This window comes from Neophocaena asiaeorientalis, unplaced genomic scaffold (assembly GCF_003031525.2).
Source record: "Neophocaena asiaeorientalis asiaeorientalis breed wild unplaced genomic scaffold, Neophocaena_asiaeorientalis_V1.1 scaffold465, whole genome shotgun sequence".
NCBI lineage: Eukaryota > Metazoa > Chordata > Mammalia > Artiodactyla > Phocoenidae > Neophocaena > Neophocaena asiaeorientalis.
The window spans coordinates 334,250-347,911 of NW_020174936.1; the positions used below are offsets into that span (position 1 = coordinate 334,250).

The 13,662-nt window shown below is 37.2% G+C and overlaps 1 protein-coding gene across 5 annotated transcripts in view; it reads left to right on the forward strand.

Moving 5' to 3' along the window:
* The window catches only part of MAP2K5 (mitogen-activated protein kinase kinase 5), a 270,206-nt gene that overhangs the window by 77,991 nt on the left and 178,553 nt on the right, over positions 1-13,662 (forward strand). For all 5 annotated transcript variants that reach the window (XM_024761657.1, XM_024761655.1, XM_024761656.1 and 2 more), the window contains one exon: positions 4,076-4,115. In XM_024761657.1, the coding sequence (XP_024617425.1) occupies positions 4,076-4,115 (40 nt within the window). The remainder of the gene's footprint in view (positions 1-4,075; positions 4,116-13,662) is intronic.

Genomic DNA, 13,662 nt, shown 5'->3' on the forward strand with positions numbered 1-13,662 from the left:
TACGTGCTTTCCTTATCTCACTGAACCTCACAAGTTTATAATGTAGGGACTGATTTCCCCTTTTCAGACTTGAGGCACTTGAGACAAGGTGAGGTTTAATAACAGGCCAGGTTCACGTGAAGAAGTGTCAGAGCTAGCATCAGAACTCAGGCAGTGACTTAGAGATTACAACTCTCACTCTTCTGCCTCCCCTAGTAGATTGGCAGTGATTGCAGAAGATTCCTTGCTTGGAAAGATTCAGTGTGATGGTCTTAGCCTGATTGAAATAGGTCAGCACCTTTGTAAGTTTTGAATTATGAGTTCCCCTGTTCTAGAATGCAGTTAAGAACACTTAAACATTACCACATACTTTTTTAGGTCCTAGAATATATATGTTCTGCCTCAGTTCCAGTCTTGTCTTTGCCATTGACTGACTGTATAAGCTTGGACAAGTTTTTTAACCCGGCTTTTAGATGTTTCTACTGCAAAAGGAAGGGATTAGATAAGACAGTTCTTTATATTACCTATTTGTTCAATTTATTATCTGAATTTGTACTCTACCAAAATTAAAGGTTGGTACCAACTTTTTTGTCCAGTCACATAGAACCTATGTTTCCCAGAAGAAAAAGAAAGTAAAGTGTGGAAAGTATAGATGTTCTCTTTTGCTGGTCTCCTTGTTATTTTAAAAACTCAAAAAGTTTATACCAGGCTACTTAGCTTTTACAATCCTAAAGTGTATATATATTGTGTGCTCAATTTTAAGGGCTGGGACTATTCCCAGAAGCTCTGTGCTGGTCACAAACAAAATGGAACGCTCAAGGACTCAGCACTAAAAATAACTTATAAAAATACTCCCTCCGTGCACTCATTGGAACAGGTAATTACTGTGGCAACAAACTAATTTGAAGTGTTAGTGGTTAATTAAAACAATGCAGAGGTGTATAGTTGTCTTTTGGTGTAACCAGAGCCTCCATTCAAACTTCATTAATCACTTTACAGTGTTGAGAAAGATCAAGACAATTGAGGTCAAGGCAATTGAGATGCAGTATCCACTGAAAATAAACAAATTCCTTTTCTCTGGGTAGAATGGCATTTGCAAAGTTAAGGGACACACTGGACTCATACCTGGCACTGCTTTTGTCATCCACTTCTCATTGATGATTAAGTGTTAAATTGGTACTCTCATTGCACTGTAAACCAAACCACACAGCATCTTTATTGCTCGAAATCGAACCCAAACTTCCATGGATGAATTAACATGCATCATAATTAAATCATCAAGCCTCTGCTTTTAATTCACGTGGAAATAGGAGACCCTTCTTTTGGAAAAGAGATCGGCTTTCTTGACAAGCTAATTAAGTTGCCAAACTGTCCAGTATGGTATATATACTAGATTATTTGCTAATCATTTCTGTATCGCTCCTGTTGGTCTAAAACATCCAGGTGTACTCATTGTCCAATGTAACATCACTGTTCTTTTTACAACTTTTGAATCCTTGTGTATGCATTCAACTATTTATCTTTACATTTCAGCCTTCAGTTAGTGATTCTTATATCTAGTATTTTATTTTATTTTATTTATTTATTTATTTTGTGGTACGCGGGCCTCTTTGTTGTGGCCTCTCCCATTACGGAACACAGGCTCCAACGTGCAGGCTCAGCGGCCATGTCTCACAGGTCCAGCCGCTCCCCAGCATGTGGAATCCTCCCGGACCGGGGCACGAACCCGTGTCCCCTGCATCGGCAGGTGGACTCTCAACCACTGCGCCACCAGGGGAGCCCTAATATCTAGTATTTTATAATGTTGAAATTGGAAGAGACCATGATAATTCAAGAGGAAAAATAATATGTCATTATTAAATGTTACATATTATATTACCTGGAATAAAGTTACTAAATTCCTTCAAGTCATAACTTCAAATTGGCTTAGTCCAACAAACTTCTCTGTCATGCACTGAGAAGAAATACAATGTAAGTTTTTATATATTAATTTATTACATGAGTTCAGATATATCATGAATCAAATCATGACATGTAGTTTCACATTTTAAAAGTCTGATGTTATCATAGGTAGTAAAGTAACTGGTAATTTGTTGTAAAACCAGTATAATATAAGGGTTCCACTTTAAAAATGTGTATCACTTTATGCAAAGTACAAAAATATTTTAATAATTTAAGTTTTATAATTTAATAGTATTTATATATACTAGGGAGGTTGGTGTTTAGAGAAAGTCTTTAGACACTTATACAGATTAAAGTACTCTTTGGTAAAGTGAACAATTGCTGATTTTTATAAGCTTACCTTTCCTTTAAATGAGATATACGTGAATTTCTCTACAATTAATTGATAAAATAAAGGCTAAGTTTACCTTCCATAATAGGCTTAGCCTTTGTCCACTCAAGTAGGAGAAGCAGAATGAATTTTTTATAACAGTCCTATGTATGGATATATACATTAATGTTGATATATATGTTTTTTCTTAGTCATGCCTGATTTTATAACATTTTATATGTGAAAAGTTACGAATACTTGTAGGTTCTTAATAACTGAACGATTTCTTTAAGTCAGTCACTTTAAAAACACTTGTCAGTGATTGCACAACTCTGTAAATTTTCTAAAAATCTTGAATTGTACACTTAAAACAAGTGAATTTTACCATATATAATTATACCTCAATAAAGGTGTTAAAAATGAATATTTGTGCCAAAACAACAGAAAATGATGTTTTCATTTTGATAATAGTGAAATATATGTTTTGTTTTTATTTTATGAAATAAGCAATTTTTGTAACTGTGGTGATGGGTGTTAACTAGACTTACTGTGGTGATCATTTCACAATACTTTCAAATATTGAATCATTATGTTGTACACCTGAAGCTAATTAATATTACATGTCAATTATATCTCAATTAAAAAATAAAAGGAATGAACAATGTTTACTACTAGGTCATTACCCAGTAAAAATTGGGAGCCTGGTAAGTTTATTTAGCAACTTGGCATGTAAGGATGGGGAATTCCTGAGAAGCTAAATTCCATTCCCTCGCGTCTTCCTTAACACTTACATCTTAACACTAACTGGGTGAGGGGAAGATCAGTTGGATCTTGGCTAATATGTAAAATCTTCTCTGGAGCAAGATTTTAGTTCTTCCAAACTAATTTGTTTCTTTATACCTATATGGACTTGTAATAACAGTGCTTGTTTATGTTACTTGGTTTGTTTTGAAATTTTTATATAAAGCAAATTGTTTTTGGATAGTTGGTCAGAATGGCATTCCTTGCAGTGCATGCATACACATTTCATTTCAATACAAAAGGTCTTGATGAGATGTAATGGTATTTTATTTCTGTAAACATTCTCTTACTCTTTTTCATAAATGAATGTATTCATATATTGTTTGATTTAAATTGTAATTATTTCACCGTATCTGATCATTTGAGCTTGCCTCTGTTCTGTAGCTTTTTAAAAAAATACTGAGAGATGCCAACTTTAGGAAAAGATGAACCTCATACTTGAGCCTTGTAACTGTATGACTTTGTACATGAATTTATATCTTAAACCATGTGTTTTGAGATTATTTTGATGAAACGTAGGGATGTAGTTTATCTGTATATATAACTGAGTTAAACGGGAAACCTCCCATTTTATGTGGCTCTGTACCATGCTTAGCAGAGAGCTGTAGAAGACACACACACACACACACACACACACACACACACACACACACACAGTGACAGTATGTTGTAAGGGATCTGAAGCCAGGAGACTTGGGTTTAATGTCTAGTTCTGCCTTTTACTGACTCGTGCCATTGGGTAAACTGCTTAACTTCTCTATGCTTCAGAGTTCTGGGCTCTAAAAAGTGTATAATTATACCAGCATTACCTCAGAGGGTTATTTTAAGGTACTACATAGTGAATCACTGTGTGAACCATTAAGCTCAATAGAAAATGTAGATTACTACTGTTATTAGTGTTCTTTGAAAGTATCATATATCCCCTTGCTGAGGATGTATTCAGATATACATTTATGTCCTTAACCACTTGGTAGGTTGTTTAGTGATCCCAAGTGATTTTATTATTTTTTTATCTTTCCGTAGAGCATATCATGTTCCAAGTGGGAAAATATTAGCTGTAAAGGTAAGTGCTGGATAAGTTTTATGAAATTCATGAAATTTTTGATGCTCTCCCTGCCCCCAAGCCCCCTTAGCTTGAGTCACAGGTATTGTCAAAGAAGAAATGAAGTGCTTTAAGGTTTGGGTGGTGGGTGATGGAAGCTCTGGCCGTGTTGTGACATTCACGTCTTTTAAGTGCCTCCGAATGCTCAGTTGTAAGCTCCTCGAATTGTGATTCTTCTCACCATCGTCACCTACGCTTCTTTCTGTGTTCCCGGCTCAGTGGCATCACTGTCTTCCTCATCTTACAGTTCAAAAACTTAGTAGTTATTCACTCTTTTCTTTCCTTCATCTGCCACATCCTGTAAGTCACCACATCCTGTCAGAAATTTCCCCTGAAATGGGTCCATGTGTCACTTTCTTTCTATTCTCATTGCTTTGGCCTTATATCAGGCCCACCTACCTCCTACCTGGACTTTTATAATAATTTCCTCACTGTACCTTTCACTCTGCCACTGGAGTTGAGAAGTTGAATCCCCGATCTGAAACCCCTCTTAGCACCCCTCTTCCCCCAGCCCCAATAGTGTACAACATAAAGCCTATGATGTCTGCCTCGCTTCTTTACATCTTTATGGCATCCTGAGATACCCTAACACCGCAGCCCGAATAGAGTGAAGCTGCGTGTAACTCAGGGATCTTCTAGGCAACTACCTTAGATGCTCCTTACTTGTTTCCATTGTGTTCATGGTCACACCCCATCCCTGCCGTACTTCAAGATCCCAGTCCTGCCCGTGCTACTTTGGATTTAGTCTCTGGCATTGGCTGCTGGTGCTTGATTTTCCCATCATTTTATCTCAGATTTCCCTAATGGAGTCTCTTGAATTGCACCTCTGACTGAAACCTTTATTACCTCAAATTAACTCCATAGAACTCCACTTCCAAACTGGGCTCTTAGCTAACAAACTGGTCAGGCCTGCTTTGTTCCTTACTCCCCTGCACATTGGTTAGGCACTCTACAGATAGGCCCCTGCCTACCTTTACAGCCACATCCTCTCCTTTACCTGCATGTTGCTTTCTGTTATGCCCATTATCTTCTGTCTCTGGGCCCTTAATAATGAAAGCTTTTATTTTTTGAATGACTACTATATGCCAGGTATTGTGCTAGACTCTATATTGCTATTATCTTTAATCCTTAAAACTATAAAGTAAGCCTATTATTTTAGATTTGAGGACACTGAGACTCAGAAAACTGAATTGTCCAAGGTCACACAGATGGAAGAGCCAAGGCCAAGATTTAAAACAGAATCCATCAGCCTCCAAAGCACGTGTCTTCTGCTATACCCTGTAGCCTTTATATAAGTTATTACCATTGCCCATCCCTTTGATTTCCATCTATCCTTTCAAGGTCCATCTCCTCCAAGATTCCTTCTTAGCTAACCATAGTGAGAATTCAGTCTCTTTCCCCAATACTTGCATAGTATATATTTCTGTATCTTTTTATCTTATCTAGGAAACTAAGAATCAGAACACTTAAATTGCAATTGGTTGTACCTTTTAGTAAAGTTAAACCAAAACTGAGACTCAGGTCTTCCATACCACACTTAATACAGCACCTAGAATGTGTTACGTGTATTATCAAGACTAGTTTTAACAACTCAAATAGCTTTTGGTGAGGCACTACCACAGAGCTCCTTCTTGGGATATTTTCTTTGATATTCCAGCCAAACTAGGTTCACAGAATTGTAGAACTGAAAGAGACCTTAGAGATCATCTGTCATGGCCCACATTTTAAAGAGGAGGACCCTGGAGTCCAGACAGTTTCCAGGGTAGGTACTGTAGAGGCCAGGTTCCACCTCAGTCTTCCCCTGAGTTCACTGAGTACAGCTCTGTGGTACCAGCTCGTCATTGGGTTGTTCTTTCTGTACCTTCTGAGCTCCCTCATCATTCAGAGGACACCTCCACCAACTCCAACACTATTTTCCTTTTTATCTAGTTATCTGTTTGTTCCTCCGATGTCAAAACTTTTAGATTGTTGTCAGTGGTATATTTAAAGACAGTCAACTTTAGGTTATTTATTCCAGGAGAGGGGAGCACTGCTATAAATCACCCCCCAAAACTTACTATTTGGCCTTACAAGTGCATTATAATTTTTCATAATTTCATACATTTTGAATTATGTTTAACCTAGGCTGATATTAAAATTCTTCTGCATGATTATTTAGTTGGGTGTGGCTAACAGTTGTTTCTGGAAAGGATTAAACGCAATTTTGAAGAAAGGACACATTTAAAAAAGAGCTGTTAAAGTAGAGACTTTCAATAAATGAAAACAGTAGGGCTTTACAAGTATACTATTCACTAGACCTGACCATAAAACTGAGCTACAGAACAGGGACTGTATTGTATTGTATCCCTCGATTCTATAAAATCACATACTAGATGCTCAAACTGAGTTGAATGAATGATTTGAGTAGATATGATTATTGTGTTTAAACTTTTTGTTTAGCCCTGAGCTTCTTGGCAGTGAAGGCAAAAACCATTTTTGCTTATATAATAGTCAAATCCTAAGAGAAAGAAATGTATCATTTCTTTAAAACAGAGTTTTTTAAATTAAATCTTAGGAGTGTTATTTAGTTTCCAAATATTTGGGGATTTTTCCAGATATCTTTCTGTTACTGATTTCTAATTTAAATCCATTGTGGTCAGGGAACATACTTTGTATAACTGGAATTATTTTAAGTTTATTGATGTTTATTTTTTGGCCCAGAATATGACCTATCTTGGTAAGTCTTCCCTGTGCATAATCCTAAGAGAAAGAAATGTATCATTTCTTTAAAACAGGCAGAGTTTTTTAAATTAAATCTTAGGAGTGTTATTTAGTTTCCAAATATTTGGGGATTTTTCCAGATATCTTTCTGTTACTGATTTCTAATTTAAAGCCATTGTGGTCAGGGAACATACTTTGTATAACTGGAATTATTTTAAGTTTATTGATGTTTATTTTTTGGCCCAGAATATGACCTATCTTGGTAAGTCTTCCCTGTGCACATGAAAAGAATGTATAGTCTGTTGTATACGATGTAGGATAAATGTCAATTAGATTAAGTTGGCTGTTAGTGTTGTTCCAAATTTCTGTATCTTTACTGATTTTTTATCTACTTGTCCTATCAACAAGAAAGAAGGGTGTTGAAATCTGCAGGAACAATTGTGTATTTGTCTATTTTTTCTTGAAATTCTATCATTTTTTACTTCATATTTTTTGAAGATCTGTTAGGTTATTTAGGATTGTTATGTCCTCTTGATGAATTGGCCCCTTTATCATTATGAAGTGATCTTCTTTATCCATGGTAATATTCTTTGCTCTGAAATCAACATTGTCTGATGTTAATATAGCTACTCCAGCTTTACTTTGACTAGTGTTAGCATGATACAGCCTTTTACTTCTAACCTGTTGTATCTTTGTATTTGGGATGGATTTATTGTAGGCAGCATATAGTTGGGTCTTGTATTTTAATCCAGTCTGATAATCTCTGTTTTTTAATTGAGATATTTAGATCATTTACATCTCATATGATTATTGATATGGTTGGATTTAAGTATATCAGTTTGCTCTTTGTTTTCTATTTATTCTGTCTGTATGTCCTTTTTTTAAGCAGCTGCTTTAGAGTTTATAGTATACATCTTTAATTTATCCTAGTCTACCTTCAAGTAATTTTAATTTATTTTTTATGTATATATTTTTGGCTGTGTTGGGTCTTTGTTGCTGCATGTGGGCTTTCTCTAGTTGCAGCGAGCGGGGCTACTCTTCATTGCCGGGCACAGGCTTCTCATTACGGTGGTTTCTCTTGTTGCGGAGCACGGGCTCTAGGCACATGGGCTTCAGTAGTTGTGGCACGTGGGCTCAGTAGTTGTGGCGCACAGGCTTAGTTGCTCCGCCACATGTGGGACCTTCCCGGACCAGGGCTCGAATCCGTGTCCCCTGCATTGGTAGACGGATTCTTAACCACTGTGCCACCAGAGAAGCCCTACCTTCAAGTAATATTGTGCCACTTTACCTGTAGTGTGAGAACTTTACAACGGTATACTTTCATTTCCCTTATCGTCACCTTGGTTATCGCACATTTTACTTACTCATGTTATAAACTCCAGAATACATTGTTACTGTTTTTGCTTTAGACAGTTGTCTTTTAAAGGCATTTTAAATGTAAGAAAATATTTATATTTACTCACATTTTTTCAGTGCTCTTTATTCTCTTGTGTCGATCCAGATTTCTGTCTGGTATCATTTTCCTTCTGTCTGCAGGACTCCCATCTTTTACATTTCTTACAGTACATGAGTGTCCTGGCAATGAATACTTTCAGCTTTTGCATGTCTTGAAAAGTGTATATTTGACTTTAAATTTTGGAAGACATTTTTGCCAGATATACAATTCTAGGTTAATCGTCCTTTTCTTTCAGTAGTTTAAAGATTTTGTTTCACTGTTTTCTGCATTGCATTCATTCTTACTGTCATTTAAAATCTTTATTCCTCTGTACATTAGAACTGACGTCTTTTCTGACTGCTTTTCTCTTTTTTAAAAATCTTTATTGGAGTATAATTGCTTTATAATGGTGTGTTAGTTTCTGCTTTATAACAGAGTGAATCAGCTATACATATACATATATCCCCATATCTCCTCCCTCTTGCATCTGCCTCCCCCGCCATCCCACCCCTCTAGGCGGTCACAAAGCACCGAGCTGATCTCCCTGTGCTTTGCAGCTGCTTCACACTAGCTAGCTATTTTGCATTTGGTAGTGTGTGTATGTCTGCTTTTAAGATTTTTTTCTCACTAGTCTTATGCAATTTGACTATGGCGAGCTTTTATGTAATTCTCCTCATGATTCCTGTACTTAGGATTTGTTGAGATAGAAATTTGTGGATTTTTAGTTTTCATTAAATTTGGAGAAATTTTAGCCATTATTTCTTCAAGTATCCCCCCCCCACACACACACACATTTGGGAACTTAAATTGCATTTATATTAGGTCACTTGAAGTTGTCCCACAGCAAAATGATACTCTGTTGTTTGTTTATTCTAGGCTTTTTTTTCTCTCTAATGTTTCACTTTTGAATAGTTTCTGTTGTCAAATGTTCAGGTTTTTGTCCTTTCATCTGCATTTTCTATTCTGTTATTAATTTTGTTCTGTATATTTTTCATTTCAGACGTTGTACTGTTTATCCCTGGAAGTTTACATGGGTCTTTTTTACATCTTCCATGTCTCTACTTAACATGCTCCATCTTTCTTCTACCTTCTTGCATATGTGGAATATAGTTATGATAACTGAATTAATGGTCTTGCCTATTAATTCTATGATAAGTGTCATTTGGGGGTCAGTTTTGTCTGATTGCTTTTTCTCCCCATTTGGGGTTGTTTTTTTAATACCTTATAATTTTTTACTGGATGCCAGTCGTATGGCATAGGCTCATTCCTGTAAATATTCTTGAGCTTTATTCTGAGGTGCTGTTTAGTGAATCTGAAACAGTTTTATCCTTTCAGGACTTGCTTTTAATCTTTATGAGATGGGACCATCCCAGTGGTTAGTCCAGAACTAATTTTCCCCAGTCAGCTGAAGCAGTCATCTTCTGAATACTTTACCCCAATGCCTTGGCAAATACAGGTTTTCCATCCTGGCTGGTGGGAACACAAACTCTGCCTAGTGTGAGGTTTGGAGATTGTTTCTCCTGGTTCTTTCTGGGGGTTCTTTCCCTGGCCTCAGGTAGTTTCCTGACATCCACGTGCTAGTTGTTACTCAGCTGAAGACTTCAGGGGCCCTCTGCAGCTCTCTGGAGCTGTCTCCTTTTGCTCTTCTGCCAGTGAACTCTAGCTGCCTTGGCCTCCTTGGACTCCCAGTTCTCTCAGCTTAGGGAGGTGGCTGAGCTTCCCCTGGGTCCCATGCAGGGGCGGGGCCTGGAAACTCTTGTCTAGTTAGTAAGCTGAACAGTCATAGGACTCATCTTATTCCATGTCTTAGGGATCACTGTCCTATTTTAGCTGATATCTAGTGTCTAGAAGCCTGTTGATTTTTCTGGGTTTCTTTTTTGTTGTTGTTGTTATTTAAATTTTAGTATCTCTTCCTTTCTTGTCACCATGCAAATCCAGATGCTTGTTTTTGTCTCTTGTCAGACATGTTGACCAGCTTTTAAATTATTCTCTCAAAAATACAGGCTCCCATTTATTGATCATTTGTACTGTGCTAAGCACTCTACATACGTTTTCCTCATTTAATGCTCACAGTGACCTTTTGCAGTTACTACCATTATGGATCCTCATTTTACAGACGCAGAAGCTGAGGCACAGAATATTTAAGTAGCTTAGTCCCACAGCTAATATGTAATGGAACCAGGCTTTGAACTCAGGGCAGTCTTGCCTCAAGTCCATGCTCTGTACTATATTTCTGCTCACTACCCTTGGATTTGGCTTCTTAAAACATAGTTCTAGTCACATCTCTTCCCTTCTCAAAAGTCTTCAAAGGCTCTACATTACTTCCCAAGTAAAAGCTCTGTGGAATGGAACTCAAGATCTTCCACAGTAGGTCATCAGCCTACTTTTGAAGCATTATGTGTCTGAATCCTGTGCTGCTTTTAAGTTGAACTCATTGCCTTATCTGAACCCAAGTAGTGTCTCACTTCAACACTTTTACTCATGTATTTCTTTCTAATTAGAATGCCTTCACCCATGTCTCCACTTATCAAAATACTTAACACCCTTCAAGGGTCAGCTCCAAAGCTTGCTCTTCCATTGAACTTACTTGAATAAATCCTGTCACATCTGGTATATCTCTCACTCACTCACCTTCTCCCTTGAACCTCCCTAGAATTCTCTGTATGTCTCTTACAGGTGTTATCACATAGTGCCTTGTATTTTGCTATTAGTATACATGTACATTTCCCCTATTACACTGAAATCTCTTTGTAAGTGGGGAACAGATCTTATTTAGCTTCTTGTCTGACTCATTGATTCATGTAGAACCTTGCATACAGGGCCTAGTACAGAGCACTGAACATCTTGTAATGATTAGATGTTCAACACATAATTAGTTGAATGACTAACTAAATAAATTTTATTCTGTCATTTGTTCTTTCATTCATTCATTCATCTTTTGAAGTAACATCCTGAAAGTAGGTTCAGCTCACATACAAAATATGCCATAGTGTTCTTTGTATGGACCATTGCTCTCACCCAGAGTATTTCTTAGCTTTTTTTTTATATTAAAGGGTGAAATGAAAGGTTAAGAGTTAGAAGTGCATTTGGTCCTTTCCTGACCCTCTCCTGACTTTTGTGTGACTTCAAGCATGTCACTTGAACCTCTCAGTGACCTCAGCTGTGAAACGGGGCTGCCTGGTGTCACAAAGGGATTGCGAAGAACAGCAAATCACAGTCCTTGTCTAAACAGAATCACCTGCAGGGCTCTGATGCCTGCATAGAATGATGAGGGAAATTTAATTTTCCAAGTCAAATGGTCATTTGGACCCATAGTTTGAATGTCTGTGGGAGCAATTAGATGAGAGTCCTTGAAAATCTGTTACTTTTCTCTTCCTACTCAAAATATTTCTAATTTTTGTACTTGTAAATGTTCTTATTTTCTAGACTTTTTTGTCTAAAGAATATTGCAGTGTCTAAGCGTATTAGTGTTTACCTCTTTAGACTTCAAAGGCGGGAAAATATTTCAGATATTATAAAAAGAAAGTTGAATTTTGGGAAGAATAGAAGTATCTTGAATTTTTATTTTATATCACTGAGTTTAGAAAAAAATTTGCCTCAAAATGATACTAATGCTAGTTCAAAGATAACTATTCGATGACTGTGTATGAATATGTGTTTCTAACTAGCTTTTGGTGGGCGGCGGGGGAGGAATGTAGTTAAGCAAGACCATTGCAAACAAGTAGAGCAGAAAACAAATAAAAATACTGTTAGCCATCTTGCAGACAGAACCTTTTTATACCGTTAATGTAGTCTATAAAATCTTTGAAAGAGTAGAGCTCAGATTCCCCAGTACTGTAAATATTCTAATTGGGAAAAATCCATCTTCCAGGAAATTTAGCCTTGTATGTAGCATGTGCTGATTATCATTCTTTGACTGCTTTGGGTTTCTGCTGCTTTTAAACTAGCATTTAAATGGACCATTTGATTAATCATTTGTATACTGACTGTAACCCTCCCAAATTTCCTTTCTGAGTTGTACATACTGTAAAAGACAATTATGTCGCCACAGATTAAATAAGCGAATTAAAACAGAATAGCGGCTTAATTTGACCTGTGATTTTGCTCTCCTTCCCTTTAGTGGAGCGTGTGCCACTCCAGCAAATAAATGAAGTCATCCATGACAGCTTGTGATGAATTGCCGTATTTATACTGTATATTTTAATAGCCTCACACTAATTTAAATTGAGCACAGAGTAAATTATAATTCAGTCACTTGACTGCTTATATTTAACTTGACAACTCATCCTTATTTGGAGGTGTAGTGGAGAGCAGCGGAAATGCACTCAGGTATTTCAGCTTCTCACTTAACCCTTTCTCCAGGAAATGCTTCATGTTCAAATTCTTTCCAGTTTGAAAAATTTAGCTCTTCCTAAGGAGAAAAAAAAACAATCATGAAGACTTAAGGAGTTCATGCTTTCCTTGTTCTTCAGAAAAAAATATTAGTATTCACCATGCTTTTTTCCCAATTTTTCCATTTTAGGGTAGATTTTACTTGCCCTCTCAAGTTCCCAGAAATTACATTTTCATTTTTTTACCATTATGGAATCTCCGCTATTCTGGACTATAGCAAATTCCAGGAATGATCAAGACCTATTAGGGTGCAGTGGATTGGCCCCACAAATACGGTGTTACTTACTACATGTTAGGCCAGTGTGGCAATTTTATTTATTTTGGTGTTTGTCTTTGGTTTTAAATTCAGTTATAGAAATCAGGCAATTCATTTCCTTCCTGTCTAGAAATAGCTTCTTATTTGTAGGATTATGTTTGTAAGGAGGACTTTAATTAAGTCCCACATCACTTAATGGGCACCACTTGAGTAAGACCCTGGGCTGGGTGCTGGATATGGGGGGAGGGGACCAGAGAAAAATACACAAGACAGTCGTCGCCGTTGCCGTTCAGGGGCTTACAACCACTCTGTACTCTCTAGGCTTCTGTTTTTAGGAGATGAGGTATTAATGCTAAAGGCAGCTTGTGATAAGGAAAAAGATAAAGGATCTGATGGAGGGCTTTGGGGCTGGCTTTGTGGAGGTGGTGGTGGCATTCAAGCTGTATCTAAAGGATAGGAAAGGTTTTATGGCCAGTGACTATGGAGTGGAGCAAGGAAGCACACCTCAAGTGGAGGGAACAGCTTGGGGAAAGCACAGGATATGTGTGTGGACCGGTAGAAATCATCTGGTTTTACACGTAGATTGGGTTTGTGGTAAGGAGTAGTGGGAGAAGGAGCTAGAATAACAAGTTGGAGGTAGACTGTGGAAGAATTCCTTGACTATCATGCTAGAATTTTAACTTTATTTGAGGCCATAGGAGCCCAGTTAAGGTTCTCTGTGAAGA